The sequence below is a fragment of the Trichoderma aggressivum genome (assembly GCF_033847375.1).
Source record: "Trichoderma aggressivum f. europaeum strain CBS 100526 chromosome Unknown scaffold_001, whole genome shotgun sequence".
Taxonomy (NCBI): domain Eukaryota; kingdom Fungi; phylum Ascomycota; class Sordariomycetes; order Hypocreales; family Hypocreaceae; genus Trichoderma; species Trichoderma aggressivum.
In genome coordinates this window covers 1,007,881-1,023,704 of record NW_026946367.1, presented here as the reverse complement: position 1 = coordinate 1,023,704, position 15,824 = coordinate 1,007,881, and the positions used below count along the sequence as shown (strand labels likewise).

The window sequence follows — 15,824 nt, the reverse complement described above, 5'->3', positions numbered from 1 at the left end:
ACATTCAGCGTGGCATATTTTTGCCAATCACCGTCATACATTTCCCCTTCAGTATTCCATCAACATTGCAATTTTCCCTCATCGCCCTAGTTGATGGCTTCCAAAAAAAAAAAAAAAAATGTCACCACCCCCCGTTGAACTATATCAACTGATGAGTTCATGGCGTTCCCAGTTTATCCGCTTTATACGCTAAGAAATTCATGCCATCACCTTTTATTCCCTTGACTTAGTCTGGCCCTCCCGAACAGCGGCCAGGATGAGATCCTTGGCCTTCTCTACGCCCTCGCGAGTGCCCAGAATCTCAATGGCCTCGTCCTTTGCCTGGTCTCGCGGCACCTGGATCTGGCAGTTGCTCTGGTTGCGGATCGACTTGACCTTGCTGCCGTTGGGTCCAATGACGAAACGGTAGGTTCGAGGATCGGGGAGGATCAGGTATCCCGTAGAGTCATTGGCCTTGGCCTGCTCCAGGTTCTTGAGAATCACGTCCTTGGCCTTGGCAACGTTTTCGGCAGTTCCGCGAAGGATCCATGGGATCTCGCCCGCCTCGCCCGCCTCAGCGCTGACGACCTTCCAAGAGTGAACATCGGTTGCTGCATCTGCATCATCCGTAATCAGGGGCAGAGAACCCTCAACAGCCCTGGCAGATGGCGTGGGCTTGGCCGGAATGCTCTGGCCGGCGTGGTCCACCGTCACCTGGAAGTTGTTGCGAAGCTGACGGAAGATCTGGCCGTTGTTGGACACGACGTGGTGTACGTTACGGGGGATCTGGAGCGTCTCGCCCTGCTGCTGCTTGATCAGGCCGGAGATGTGCTCCTTGGCCGAGGCAACATTCTCGGGTCGGCCAGTCACCTTGACGCCCGTCTTGCCGTCACCCTGGCGGGGGATGTCGATGGAGACGCTAAACTGCGACTCAAGCTGGCGCTTGGCATCACCTCCTCGTCCGATGAGCGATCGGTGCTGGTCGATTGGCACGTCCACAACCTCAGTCACCTGGTTATCACGCTCGGCAACAATCTCCTGAATCCGCTTGATGATGTTGTGGACCACCTGAGTGCGGCCCTCCACCTTGATGATGTTGCCATCAGCCTCCTGCTTGGGGAACTGGATGGTTCGGGCAAGAGCGCGGCGATCATCTGAACCGCCGGCTCCGACAACAATGTCGCGGAGGTTGGCACCTAAAGTATTCGTATTAGATTCAAAAATTTCTTCCAGTTGATCATCATCGTTGGAATTGACAACTTACCACTTGCTCCAATCAGGGCCTTGTGATGCTTCTTATCCACGTCGATTGTTTGCACGATCGTGTCATCAAACGCCGCTCTCTTCTCTTCGAGGATTTGCTGTGCCTTCTTCACTTGGGTCGCAGTTCCCCTGATGAGAATCTCCACAATGGGAGTGTCGCGGTCAGCTGGAACGTCGATGCGAGCGCCAGTCTGCTGTCTGAGCTCATCCAGAGCAGCACCTCCCTGGCCTATCAGGGAGCCAACCTGCTTCTGTTGCACTCCAATGGTGGCAGTGTGTGAGTGCTCCTCCAAGTACTTGTGCAGCGAGTAAATCTCATCGCGGGCTTCGTCGGCACCCTTCTTGGGACCGCGGATAATGACCTCGTCGGGAGCCTGCTGGCGACGGGGTTTGCCAGCGTCGCTCGCCGCATCGGCGCCTGGTTGTTCATCGCCGGCCTTGGCTGATCGAGGGAAGAAGATGAGAACCTTGTATCTGGTCTGCAGGCGGTTGATTTGGCTGCCTTGAGCACCAATCAGCTCCCTGTGGAACTTGGGGTCGATCTTGAGAGTGTGGGTTGTCTCATCGGCCAGCGTACGGCTGAGATTCTGAATGTATGTTCGGGCCTTCTCAGCCTTGGCTTGAGGTCCCTTGAGCTCCACCTTGCCGTCTTGGACTTGGATCTCGACGTCGAATCGATCACGGAGCTCTTTGATGTTGCTACCACCCTTGCCGATGAGGTGGTTGGCGAACTTCTGAGGGAAGTCGAAAGTCAAGACATGTCCGCGTTCCTTCTCATCAATCTTTTCTTGCTCGATGAAAGCGGTTGCCTTGCTGGCAATCGATTCAACGGCAGACTTGGGCCCTCGCAGAGTAACAGTGGTGCCAAGCTTCCCCACTCGGATGGGGATCTGAGACTCGTCGCGGCTCTCCTGCTCCTTCTTGATGAATCGGCGCAGCTTCTCGTGGAATTTGGCGGGCACGTCAAGAGCCACCTCGCTAAGCTCCTCTTGGTTATTGATGAGGCCAAGGATATGCTGTTGGGCAGCATCCAGCGCTTGCTTAAAGGCGCGGGCTTCGGCTTCCGTAGGCTTGACGCGGGGAGGTTGGTAGGCACCCTCAGCAGGGTCAGGGCCCTCAAACACGAGAAGCACGGGGACGTTGGCTTCTGACGCTTCCGGAACGACGAGGTGAACACCAAATTCCTTCTTGATTTTTGGTGTAACATCGCTACGCAGGTGCTGATGGAAGAAGGGGTCGATAGAGACGGTCTGCATACGAGACGGCGGGTGTCCATTGAGAATTGCAGTAATCTCTGACTGGGCACGGATAGCATTCTTACCCTCACGAGAGTACAGCTCCCAGGGGAGGGCGCCGTCTTGAGAGAACGGAGTGTTAATGTGGGTGCTGTAGAGCTTCTCAAGGCGCTCAATCTCCCTACGTTGACGAAGGTATCTGGTGATGTTGGCAGCGTGAGCCAAGGCTCCGCCAGGAGCGTTGCGGTGAGACCTTGAAATATCAATGTTGGACATTTGCATACCCATGGCGAGATCCATGGCTCTCTCAAGACCAGCCTGCACCTGGGAGGGAGGTCCGACGACGGTGATCATATCATCGTCTTCTTCGGAGGGGAACAGGATGGCACAGCCAGTCTCCTTGAAGAAGTCCTCCAAGGGGATGCCTCGCTGCCCGATAATGAACTGGTGCCGACCTCGTTGAATGGAAAGCTGCTCGGCCTCCAGCTGCTTCTGCAGTTCAGCGGCACGACGCTCAATCTCAGCTCGGGCCTTTTGCACCGCGGCACGGTCACCGGCAAGCAGGATATGCTCGTCATCCGCGCCGGCCGCAGCAAACACGGGTCGCTGACCGGGGGCCGGCGCAACGGGAAGCGGTGCGGATGAGTACAGCTGATGAGTGGGGACGCGGACCTGAACTCCATTGGCCTCCTCCATCGCTTGGGCCAGGGCATTTCCAGGACCGGCAATGAAGGGGTAGAAAGCGGTAGGGATCCCCCGCACCTTGGTCTGGACGTTGGCAACCCGCTCGCCCACAATCTTGAGAATCTCGTTCTGGGCAGAGGCGGCAGAAATAGCATTGCCCTCTACGATGACATCGATGAGAGCCTCATCATCGTCATCAATGGCGGCCTGGTTCTCATCGGCCTTGGGCATCTGGATCCTGGCACCCGTCTTCTCCTGGAGAGCCTTGATAGTGGCACCACCCTTGCCAATAATAAATGCCCGGGTAGCCTGGGGAATGGGGACCTTGACAGTGACCTTGACAGCATTATTAGCCAAAGGCCACAACGAATTGCGCAGAATTGCACACATACCTTTGTTCCGATTTGGGCAACTAGATCCTTGAGTGCCTGTTGGGCGACTTCCTGAGGGCCAGTAGCCATGAACTTGAGGTGTCCATTGGGGGACTGAGTCATGGTGATGTTGGCACGAGACTTGCGGTTGATGTCCTTGAGGATATCCGGAATTGGGCGTCGAAGTTCGGAACGGGGGCGGAGGAACTGGGGAGCGAGAGTAATTGTTTCGACTCTGCGTCCAGGGATGACCATGGCCGGAGTGGGCGCTTGGGAAACGGGAGTCTCAGCGCCAGATGCCGGAGTCGACGAGCGAGAAACACCGTTGGAACCGCCATTGGCATTGCTCTTAGCGCCCCAGATGGGAGCAACGTTGGGGGCCTTGCCTTTGGGAGCTCCAAGCTCGGGGAACAGCTCGTGTGACTGGGTATCGAGAGCAGCCCGCTTGGGCTTCGCAGCCTTGACGGCGGGAGCAGAACCAGAAGCAGATGCGTCATCAGCCGACTTGGCGGGCAGCTCGTCATCCGGCACGTCCTCAACAGTCACATGGTGTTGTTGAAGACGCTGGGCGACAGACTCCTCGCCAGCATTGGCAACGCCAGCAGGGGCAGCTTCTTCGGAAGACATTGTAGAATTCGGCTCGGAAGGATCACGGACGGAAGGACGCTGGATACGGTAGACAGGGAGTGCACCGAGACTAGCATGGGAAACAGCAGACCGTCAGCAAATTGCACGGGAGCACAGGAATCAAGCACACAGCCATTGGCACATCGGGATGCCGGGAAACGACGGCAGAATGCGGCTCAATGGCTGCTGTATATGTGTTTTGTGCAAACTCACCAACTGTAGGATACCTTGGTAGGCAAACAAGTACAGATAGCCCTTTGGGCTTTGCGGGTAGCAGCACAAGACGGTTAGGTGACGAGCTTGATGCTGATGCTTAAAAGTCCGTGGTGTCTAGAACATGGTAGAGACAACCGCAGACGACGAATACCAGAGACCAGAGGGGAAAACCAGGAGACGAGGCGGCAGAGCTGAGCCGGAGCACAAGGTACGAGTATAGCACAACGAAGCTTGTAGAAGTTGTTGAGGGTGAGGTGGAAGAGCTCAAGGGCTTCTAGTTAATGCCACGCTTTCAGGAAGCCAACAAGGCTCGGGCGGAGCCACTGTAGTGGCGGCTTGCCAATTGGCACCAATTGATGGCACCACCGCCGGTACTCAGAGCTCCGTACCTCGTACCTCTTACTGGACCTCTTTTTTGTACGAAGTCGAGGCTCTGAGGTACCGTTCCTCCAGGGGTACCTCGGCGGTGGCTTGTCCGCCCGCCAAAAAGCGCGGCTACCAGGTACAGGTACTCCTGGTGTATGTGGAAAAATCACGAGAGCGGTCATGTGACTCGCTTCTAGACCCTTCTGTTGGGGAGACATTGGCATGTACCTATGTACCTTGCTTCGTCGATAAGGACGATAAGGTGCAGATGAATACAAAGGGAAGCAGAAGCGATGCGCAAGTCTTTGAAGGGCATCGGTCGATGAGCTGTCTTAGCAGTATAAAGTCAATGTACGTACTTATTATTTTATTTGCCAATTTCCATCCATTTTTGCACGTAGTACCAGCTGGGTAGGAGCATGTATTCTGTAGCGCCGTGCACAATCCCGTCCCTGCAGCTGGAGCGTCACAACGTGAATGTGAGCGTCTGCGGAAGATTGAGAGAAGCCATGATGCCCTTGAAGAACCAGAGCCGTCTACCTCTTTTATGTTATAGTACCAACTAGCATGCCACGTTTGTTTTAGTTGTTTTTGAAATAAAAGTTGAGCGAAAGGACCTATAAAATAGAAGATACAATTCGTCTAATGACCTTGCAGAATTGGGTAATGTATAGCTGCGCTGCCATTTTCGTCGGCGTATCGCGCAGTGGTTTGGTTACAGGTATTTGTTATGCTGCTGGCGCGAAAGTCGCTTTGCTGTAAATGATGTGACTTGAAGATGCATCAGGCAAGTAGGCAGCCTTCACTGTCTAAAATATCACCGAGGTAGTATATCTTGGAAGTAGTAATCATCGGTGTCAAATTCTACGTGCCGTTAGACATTGAACTTGGCAAGCTTGGGTATGCCACCTCGTCTACCACTTGTCGTAGGTAGTATTCTTCGTAAGTAACTACCTATACCAAGCTGCCTGTATAATGGGGCGATTGGGGCAGAGAAGAAATAAACAGTCGTAGATAGACAAACCAGAAGAAACCCCCTAGGACAACTGCCCTGTCCCGTGAGACTCTACGAATCACAGTTGGTGGAGGAGTTGAATGCCCAGACCATAATCAAAGCGCGTCTCAGCGAGAGACCAGCCCGGCGCTCCATCACGTCTGGCCATGTGTCGACCTGAGACCAAAACCCGAGCTAGCAGTTGCGGAAAAGAATCCTCGGGTGCTTGTTTGTCAGAGAGCCGTCTTCATGCGTACGGCCCGCCAGTTGCCGCTGAAAATAGTCTCCGTCAAGGGCGCTAGGCTTCACGATCCCTCTCACCTAGCGATTCCAGCAAACCCTGGTCAGGTAGGGGTAGGTAGATGCAGCTCATTGGATTTTGCTGCTTCGGGGCGCTTATGTAGCATTTCGTATACACATTCAATCCTTTATTAGAAGGTATAGCTTGAAAACAACCAAAGATGGATTCAACATTCACGGAAGCATACTCGTACTCCTCACTGACAGAGCTGCTGGTAATGGAAATTGCATGGAATGAGAGCGGGGTGTCGTAAAACGGCCCCAGCATCATGAAACAGTACGGCTGCCCACCGTTTTGCAGCAAATTAATGAGCTGAGATTCAACTGTATGTTGTCGTATGGACGGGGTCCCCCTTTCCTGGCGTTTCGTGACAAGTGATAACTCTCCCTGCAGCTTTGAGCGATCGGTATTAATGCAGGGATCGTTCAAAGACCCAGAACCGGCATGCCTCTGTCTCCAGCCTCGTGTCTTCAAAGTTACGCCCAAAAGGCATTAGACCAACTCAATTGTGTGTTGGTACGCAACTTCAAGGTTGTCCAATGGCAGATCTCAATAACTAACTGCCCCGTACTATGGTCTACTTGTATACGAAGGTAGTCTAAGTTGTGGACGGATTTCTGATGGCCACCGAAACCTTGCTTGAGCACAGAGCAGCTTCATACAACAGGTACTGTAATACGAGCACCTTGGGTCATCAATGCGTTAGGCTCAACATCAACCACCCCGGCTTGGGCGTCAGCACGAGTTCAATTATTATTATTATTTTCATATTCCCATTTTTCTTTTTTCTTGATATCCTCTTTTTCCTCCGAAGCGCAGCGCCATCAAGCGATTTGCTCCACTCAAACAGAGATTCGGCATCAATTGGCTTTTTTAGCATTGTCCCCATCTTCAAGATCCAAATCGCCAAAGCCACCAACGAGGACGCTAACAAAAATAGTACTTGAACGGGAAACAAGAAGCTGGAACCAAGCCAAAGGTGGTACTTGTGCTTGTATGAGACTTTTTTTGTTCCTTTGTTTTCTTTGCTTTGTCTTCTTTGTAAGCGCTGCTGCTTTTTCCTTTATTCTACCCAGTTTTCTCTTTGTTTCCATCTTATCAAGTCTTGGTATCAATTTCATGCTCGTACTGTCTGCGGCTGGCCAATAACATGATTTTGGCTCAGAATCGTAAGGAATAGCGTCTGATGAGACACAGGCAGCCAATCCAATGCCCTGGTCCGCCGTACTTGGCACCGATCTGCGCCAGTGACGATTTCAGCAGCATCGCAGCATGAGCTTCCCCAGTACTGACAGGGGCAGACCGAGGGACAATGACAATCCCAGCAGATACGAATGACAAGGGAGGGATACAGACAAGCCGCGGATGAGGTGCAGGAAAGAGACAAAGAGAGAAATCATCACCTGCCTGTACTATTCTACTCTACTGCGTCTGCGTTCAACAACGTTCCAGAGTCGTTCAAACTGGCTTGGCCTTTATCGCGTCTATTTGTCAAGCTCCAGTAATGATTACAGGCCTTATCCCGGCTCAGCGTTAACGTGAGAGCGAACCAAGACTTGCTCTCTTCCTGTGGCCCCTCCCCCTCCTTCATACAAAGCACAGCGCTCACCAAAGAGACCGGGCCTTGTCCACCATGTGCCCGCGCCAGATGCGCACTGTAGGTCTACAGTGTCTGTCTGGCCAAGCAGCTTCAGGTCCGTGGGCATGGAATTCCATTGATCCAATGCTTGATTCCATAAAGCATGAAAGGCAGTGCAGAGTTGATCATTCGCCACAACTCGAACGCATAAGACAAACACGGGTTTCTGTTGGGCCAGCAGTTTCAATCACCAATAATAGCTTGGACGGCAGAAGGATCATACAGGCCTGTAGTTTGCTGTTGACAGTGGAACTCGTCAACTTTTCGCGCATTGTGGCTGGCTCTGCTATTTTAGGCGGCGTCTTATTCACACTTGCGCTCTTGGCCGCATTGTTCCTCGACTGTTGGATGAATGCTTGCATGCTTGCTACTGTACCTCTCTCCAACACGGATTCACAACCAATAGCCCAGTATTTCCAGCTCCCTTGAAAACCAGTTGCTTTTTTTTGCGCATCGCTGCACTACTCAAGGGACCTAGATTAGAGCAGAGTGCACGCGTACTCGTACGAGCGCATCCATTGCACTGTATGTTAAACTTGACCCGCATATAGCAGCCAAGCACAGTGCATCTCAGCCCGGAGCTCGCACCCACTCGCGCCCCTCTTGGGCCTATTATCTTGTGAACAATCTGCCACTCTTATGGGGCCCAGGACGAGTGCAGGCAGGGAATAGCAGCGCAGCAAAATTGAAGGTGGACGGGATCTAGAGAATCCTGGAACGCCGTCCGTCAGTCTGGCTTTTCTTCTTTCTTCCTCTTGTTCTTCACACTCTTTGTTACAAGAATAACGAGTGCTGGCACATCGAGAACTACAAGCGGTGATTCAGCTGCCTGGCTACCCGTCCTGCCCTGCTCCAGACTGCCCATCGCCTGCTAACCTCACTTTTTTGCTTGCCTGGCCTGGCCTGACTGACCCGACCTACCTACTCCATACAACATCCCCCCCGGTTAATCCTATTGTCCAATTTTTTTTTCCCCATTCGCCGTCTCTCTGGCAATTGGCCATAGTATTGTCCGCAACGGCTGGCCGCGCCGCCTCTTTCAGGTCAAGGTTCCTTTTTTCTCGCACACCCCCAAAAGGTCCAACGGACGGGCCACAGACGGGGACCCTCTTGTGTGGGCTGAGACAGTCTTAGTAAGGGTGCGTGCTTGGACAAACCAACTCTCATGGAGCGCCAGAGCCCGCCGTTGAACGGCAATTCCCAGCGTCGCAAACTCATCAAGCGGCCCCCCTCGCACCAGCCCTACGGCCGCTCCTCCTCCGGCTACGACACCGAGTCGCTCGACGGCAAAAGCTCCAGCTCGCGCAACCTTCGACGAGCCCCCAGCGCTCCGCCTGTGCGGTCGACGGCCTCAAACGCGTCCAGCGGCTCCCCGCGGCCGCACCCCTCGAGCTTCCAGCAGCGAACGAATGCATCGCCAGACCTCAGCGCCCGATTCCGCCTGAGCGACCCCAACCAGAGCCGCGCCAACGAGGACCTGATCGGCGCGCCATTTGACGGCACATCCATCCTCAACCACATCGAGGCCACCAAGTTCACCGCAGCCCAGCCGCCGTCGCTCGTCAAGGCCGCGACAGACCCCCGCTTCGCCAGACCCTCGCCCACGTCGTCGCCGAGCTACGCTGCCATGGACCAGGCGCTGGAAAAGCCCCAGCCCGGGCGCGTTCCCGACGGCCTCATGAGCCCCAAGCGCTTCTCCGACGAGGCCAAGGAGGGCAAGCCTTCGACCTCGCGCAAGAAGTCGGGCTTCTCCGGCTTTGTTAACAGCCTGGTCGGCTCTCAGAAGAAGCCTGTGATATCTGCGCCCGAGAACCCTGTTCATGTGACGCATGTGGGCTACGACAGCACGACCGGCCAGTTTACCGTTAGTCCAAACCCGTGGCGGCATCTTCGTCTTCATCTTCAATGCTCTTCAGCTACTGCTACTGCGTGAACCCCGCATGGCCACGCAGCCAGTCCCGACCCCCGCGATGACGACGATGAGGATGAGGATGAGGATGCTAACGCAAAACATGCTGCCAATGCTAATGCTTGACCAGGGACTTCCCAAAGAATGGCAGCGACTCATCAACGAAAGTGGCATCTCCGAGAAGGAGAGGAGAGAGAACCCTCAGACCATGGTTGATATCCTGCAGTTCTACAAAGAAACCACCGAGCGGCCACCCGAAGATCAGTCTCTCGAAAAGTTTCACAATGCTGGAGCCACAGATTCTCGCCAATATGGCGTCTCTCCGACATCACCAAACACATATCCCAGCAATTACTTTGGTATGGTTTTTTGACCCTCATGGTTTCCTTTGTTCGCATTGTCCATGTCTGTCAAGTTTGTCCCGCATTCAGTCTAACCAAGGGTTTGTCATCACAGGAAGCTTTGAGAATCCCCGGGCACCACCTCCCGTCCCTGCCGGTAGTAGAACCCATGGCCCCGGCCCCATCAAGGAGATCATGCCGAGCCGACCGGCGCCGAAGCCTCCAATCAGCATGAACAACAGGCCTCTCCCACCGGGCGCATATGCGGCAAAGGACTCTGGCATCGGTATGGCGCAGCCCTTGGACGATGCCTCCTCCGGCAGTCATGGTCATTCCCAGGAAAGCACCGCAATGCTTCCAGAGGAGCACAGATCACGATCCAACTCTCGCACCAACGGCCTGTCACCTTACACTCCGCAAACGCCTTCTCTCAGTCCCGCCACCCAGGCCAATGTATACCAGCAACAGTTGATGCAGCAGCAACAGGAGCAGGCCATGGCTCAGGCTCAGGCAGCCATGACTGGACAGCTTGGCCGAGCCCCCAGCAAGAGACAGCCGTCCCCGCACATGGCAGCTCCCACGGCCGCCGCCGGTTACGCTCGCGCTCCGGAAGCCAACGGCCACAGTGCGCAGCGACAACAGCAACCAAGTCCAAGCGCACCAGCAGCTGCCGCCAGTGCGCGTCCGAGACAACGAGTCCGCCAGAGCAATGGCATGGACGTTGTGGCCTCTCTCAGGCGGATATGCAGCGAAGGCGACCCGCGCAACATTTACAGAGGCTTCACTAAGATTGGACAGGGTGCCTCTGGTGGAGTGTACACGGGTCATGAGAGGGGCACCAACCGGTTGGTGGCTATCAAGCAGATGAACCTGGAGCAGCAGCCAAAGAAGGACCTCATCATCAACGAAATCCTCGTCATGAAGGACAGCTCTCACCCCAACATTGTTAACTTTATTGATAGTTACCTCTGTGACGGCGAGCTTTGGGTCGTCATGGAGTACATGGAAGGCGGCAGTCTGACAGACGTTGTGACATTTAACATCATGACTGAGGGACAGATTGCCTCAGTCTGCAGAGAGACGTTGAGAGGACTACAACACTTGCACTCTAAGGGCGTCATTCACCGTGATATCAAGTCCGACAACATTCTCTTGTCCAGCGAGGGCAACATTAAGCTTAGTGAGTAACTCCTATTCCCTACTATCTTCTTTTCAAGAAGTCCAAAATTCAGAAGAGAAAGATTTTATCCTTCTAATACCCATGCTAATCATCTGATGTAGCCGACTTTGGATTCTGCGCGACCATCAACGAGGCCCAGAACAAGCGCACCACTATGGTTGGTACACCGTACTGGATGGCCCCCGAAGTCGTCACGCGCAAGGAGTACGGCCGCAAAGTCGACATCTGGTCTCTTGGCATCATGGCCATTGAGATGATTGAGGGCGAGCCGCCGTACCTGACAGAATCGCCTCTTCGTGCTCTGTGGCTGATTGCTACCAATGGTACGCCGCAGATCAAGAACGAGGGCGACCTGTCGGCGGTGTTTAGAGATTTCTTGTATTTTGCATTGAAGGTGGACCCCGAGAAGAGGGCCAGCGCCCATGATTTACTAAGAGTGAGTGTATTATTTCATATTTCCCCATTCTTGCTATTGGTTACTCCCCTTTGAGAAACGTTCCATTTGCTGACCTGCTTGCCACTGTAGCACGAATTCATGAAACAATGTGTCGATCTATCACAGTTGTCCCCCCTAGTCCGAGCTGCACGAGAACAGCGAGCACAAGAAAAGGCTCGGAAAGGTGCCTAAGCATATCAAAATCTCATGTCCTCCTTCCCCCACCCTTCCCCCTTAAAAAGAAAAACAACTGCAGAGGTTGCTCGCCCACCTTTTCCCCTTTTTTTCTCCTTTTTCAAAAAGAAAACCTTGAATATTAGAGGCATACCATTGTTTGTTCTTTTGGCCTTCATCCATTTTCTTCTTCTTTTCTTCGGTTACGGGATTTTTTTTCAAACTAGGGGGGGCTGTGTATCTAGAGCTGCGGCTCCTCTTTGTCATGTGCTCTTTTTTTGGCATCTATTCTTCGCAGAAATCTTCGATGGGAGCACTTTTCATGAATCTAGTGCTGTTCTTTTTTATTTTCGCCATCTACTTCAATTTTTTATTTTTTTTTCTTATTCTTCTTCTTGTCGTTTTTTTACAAAAAAGAAAAAACAAGAGTTAGTTAAGTCAATACCCAGGTGAAATAATAAAATGCTTCTTTTTTTCTCCTCCCCTGACATGTTTGTTTACGTTGCGGGATTGGAAGTGTGGAGAGTTGGTTTATGCATATTTGGACGGCAGTGGTAGGTACATATCAAGATGGGTAGTTTATATACATACGATTTACTATCTGTAATTTGATACCACGCATTGCAATGCATACTAGGTAGATGTGAAATGAAGTATTCACAAAACAATTAGAGCAAGCAAAAAGTTATAACTTTAAAAAGCCTCAAGGCCACTTTCATTAATTTCATCTGCCAACATGTCTTGGCTAAAATGTAGTTTTCATCTCTAAAATCTCTCTAATCTTCGCATCATTGAACTCGACGTCTATTCCCTCTATGCATGTCTGGCTCCGTGTACCCCGACCGGCAGACAGCAAAACCCGAATGAACTCCAAACTAGAAAAAAAAAGCAGGAAAAAAAAAGGCGAATGCATCTTCGCAGTAAAGCACCATGGTCGCATAGAAAAACAAATCGACAGTGGCCGAAGCCAACTATGTCCCCAATTTTATGGCTGCCTCAGAATCGAATGCAGATTTCGTGCATCGATATCTCCCAAAACTCCCATGCCCGAACCCTCAAGGCTGCGAGCGGTATCGCTTCCGTGATAGATATTAATGTGTTGTGAAATGCTGATGATGTGCTATGCAGGAGGAGATGGCTCGTCCTTTAGTAGCATGAGTAACCACCGTCAATGATGACGTTGGAGCCAGTCATGAAGCTGGATGAGTCGGAAGCGAGGAAGACGCAGAGACCGTTGAGCTCGTCAACAGCACCCAGGCGGTCCTGAGGAGTCAGGGACTTCCAGATCTTCTTCTGGGCCTCAAGGGCGGGGACACGGTTGAGGGCGGTGTCCATGTAACCGGGAGAGATGCAGTTGACACGGATCTTGTACTTGGCCCACTCAGCAGCGATGGACTTGGCGAACTGGATAACACCAGCCTTGGAAGCGTTGTAGCAGCTCTGCTCCTGGGGGTAGTTGACGATGGAGCCGGACATGGAGGCAACCAGGATCAGGCTGCCAGGCTTGCCAGCGGCCATCATGGAGCGGCCAACAGCCTGGGCCATGAGGAAAGAACCAGTGAGGTTGATGTCGATCAGACGACGGAACATGGCGGGGTCGTAGGTCTCAGCCTTGATGTTGGAGTCGGCAATACCGGCAGCGTTGACCAGGACGTCGGGAGCACCGTAGAGCTCGACAACGGAGTCAACGGCAGCGTTGATGGCAGCACCGTCACGGACATCGACCTTGAAGAAGGAGACGGGGAGACCAGACTTCTGGTGCAGCTCGGCGGCGGAAGCGTCGCCCAGCTCCTGGTTGGCATCGAAGATGATGATGGCCTTGGCACCAGCCTCGGCGCAGGCTCGAGCCATGTGGTTGCCGAGACCACGAGCACCACCAGTGATGATGATGACCTTGTCCTGAACAGTCATGCTCTTGACGGTGTGAGGCAGCTGGTCGTAGACCTTCTTGTTAAGAGGCTCAACCTCCTCGCGCTCAGCGGGGACGGGGCTGTCGTAGGGGACCTTGGAGGCGCCATCAGGAACCTGCAGAGTCTGCTTGTCACCCTGGCCAGCGCCATAGACGGTGACGGGAACCTCCTTCTCGCGGACTACGCTCTTCTTGTTGGCGGTGTCAGACACGCGGACGGCACGGGTGGCCGAGAAGAAGCGAACGGCGTTGCTGGGAGCAGCAACACGGGAGGCAGCTGAGAAGTTGGCGGCGCGAGAGGCGCGCAGTACGCTTCGAGTAGAGAAGGCCATTGTGACTGTGTGTGTGTTTGTTGTGTGGAAGAGGTAAAAGAGTAGTAGGAGTAGAGGAGAGGAGGAGGAGGGGCTTCGTAGAGCGGTGTAACGAAGGCTTTGTCTGGTTGAAGAGGAGGATGAATTGGCACAAAAACGATGGAAGAGTCTATGCGTTATAAAAAGCCCAGAGAGAGCTGAAAAGTCTGTGTTTGCTTGCGGGGAGAGGAGGTGGTTGGGTATGCAGAGAGAAGAGAGAATGGCTGCTTTCGAACAGCCGTCGAGGAGTGTCTTGATATAGGATTTGGCCCAAGTACCAGCTGGAGGAGTGGGGGCGCCGAACATGGGGCATGGCGGAAAAAAAAGAAATGGCAAAGTCGAGGGGCTGTAGCGCAGTGGGCTTAGTGGATGCGGCCAGGGGGGGGGCTGCAGTGGGCGTGCATCTGGGTCTCAGCGATGGCGAGTGGGCTTTTAGTGGGTGTGGCCGCCGCATTCAACTAAAAGCTTTAGCGCGGCGGGAGGTCCGGCAGCGACGAGAGAGGAAAAGAGTCGAGGCCGTGTATCTAGGTATCGAGGTCACCCGCATGTACCGCTGCCCGGAGCGTCAGACGAGGGGGAAAATTCTGAATTGGCTGCTAAAATTACTCCAATTGATGGCTGCCCAATGGCCAGCCCGAGGTGAGAAGAGCCACACCACTACGGAGATGGTACAAGCTCGCATCTTACGAGTCTTGTGTGCCTATAGTAGTGCTGAGGTCGTGGTGGTGGTACCTATAGTAGTGCTGCTATAATCGCCCAGAGGCGGTACTCAGCCCTCCGTATTCGCAGCTGCTCATCCTGGCCAAAGTACAAGCCGTGTACCGCGACGACCTGGAGGGGCAAAAAAACTGCAAGCAGTGCCGCGTGACTAAGCAGGAACCTGGCAAAAGATCAGCCAGTCCGTGCGTCGCGAGCCTCCTCCTGAGCTGCGAATCTTCGTCCACGGTCTCCATCTATGTATTGTGGGCAACAGGTCCATCCATGATCTTCGCCGTGCTGTCTACATACAGCACTATCAAGGCTACTTATCTCAAATCTTCGTCTGGACGAGATTTTCCTGGCGGCGGGCCTAAGGGATGTACAATTTACAGTGGGCTTTCAGTGGGCATGTGACGCAGAGGGCTGCCGATTCTTGCTCTGGCCTTGCTTGATACGAGTACAGCGGCATTTCGGGATGTGCAGATACTCGTCCAGTCGTCGCTGACAGCTGTTAGGTTAGGGTACTGGGCACCACAATCTTGCCCGAGCCGCCGATCAACTGAGATTGGGCAAAGCCGGCCCTGTTCCGAGATAGTTCAATTTTCTGCCTGTGGCAATGCTGCAGTATGTACGGAGTACTCGTACGAGCATGGGGAAAACAGGTCAACAAGGCCGCAATTGTGTCGATCCCAAGATGAGCGACACAGTCGAGGCCATCCATTGTCTGATTCTGATTTCAAATGCAGGCTGCGGGATGCAGACAGACACACTGCTGCGTTCTCGGCTGCCCTCCAGCCTCTTTCGCCGACGCCGTCTCTGGCGTTCTGCAGCGTCCGATTGGGCGGGCGGTTGGAGAGGAAGATTTTTCCCATGTACAGACAACGTGGCGCGGCACAGTTGTGGTGTTGTGGCGAAAACAGACACTTGGCCGGGCCTCGATCGGGGTTCACGTACAGTAGTAGCCGATCTGCACCACTTGCCATAGCCGTATCGGATCCGAGCGATGCAGAGAGGCAAAAGCTGGGGTCGCACTTTGCCGCCGTGAAGTTGTTGCAAATCTGCAAGCAGACATCGAAGCTGTCTCCAAAAGAAGAAACGTTTAGCACAGTGTTGTCTCATCCCGAGCGCGGAAGAGACACTGTAAGACAACG

The 15,824-nt window shown here is 53.5% G+C and overlaps 3 protein-coding genes across 3 annotated transcripts; 1 reads left to right on the top strand and 2 right to left on the bottom strand.

Moving 5' to 3' along the window:
* Positions 1–213: 213 nt before the first annotated feature.
* On the bottom strand, positions 214–4,159 carry Triagg1_256 (uncharacterized protein; the record flags this gene model as incomplete). Its single annotated transcript, XM_062897564.1, has 3 exons — positions 214–1,175; positions 1,244–3,497; positions 3,554–4,159. 3 exons carry the CDS (start codon positions 4,157–4,159, stop codon positions 214–216), a joined length of 3,822 nt encoding a protein of 1,273 aa, XP_062760606.1.
* A 4,681-nt stretch (positions 4,160–8,840) lies between these two features.
* Positions 8,841–11,733, top strand: Triagg1_255 (uncharacterized protein; the record flags this gene model as incomplete). Its single annotated transcript, XM_062897553.1, has 5 exons — positions 8,841–9,539; positions 9,715–9,943; positions 10,041–11,105; positions 11,207–11,541; positions 11,632–11,733. The coding sequence occupies 5 exons, from the start codon at positions 8,841–8,843 to the stop codon at positions 11,731–11,733; spliced, it is 2,430 nt and encodes an 809-aa protein (XP_062760605.1).
* Positions 11,734–12,861: 1,128 nt separating this feature from the next.
* On the bottom strand, positions 12,862–13,956 carry Triagg1_254 (uncharacterized protein; the record flags this gene model as incomplete). The annotated part of the gene is made up of 1 exon (XM_062897542.1): positions 12,862–13,956. One exon carries the CDS (start codon positions 13,954–13,956, stop codon positions 12,862–12,864), a length of 1,095 nt encoding a protein of 364 aa, XP_062760604.1.
* Between the last annotated feature and the right edge of the window lie 1,868 nt (positions 13,957–15,824).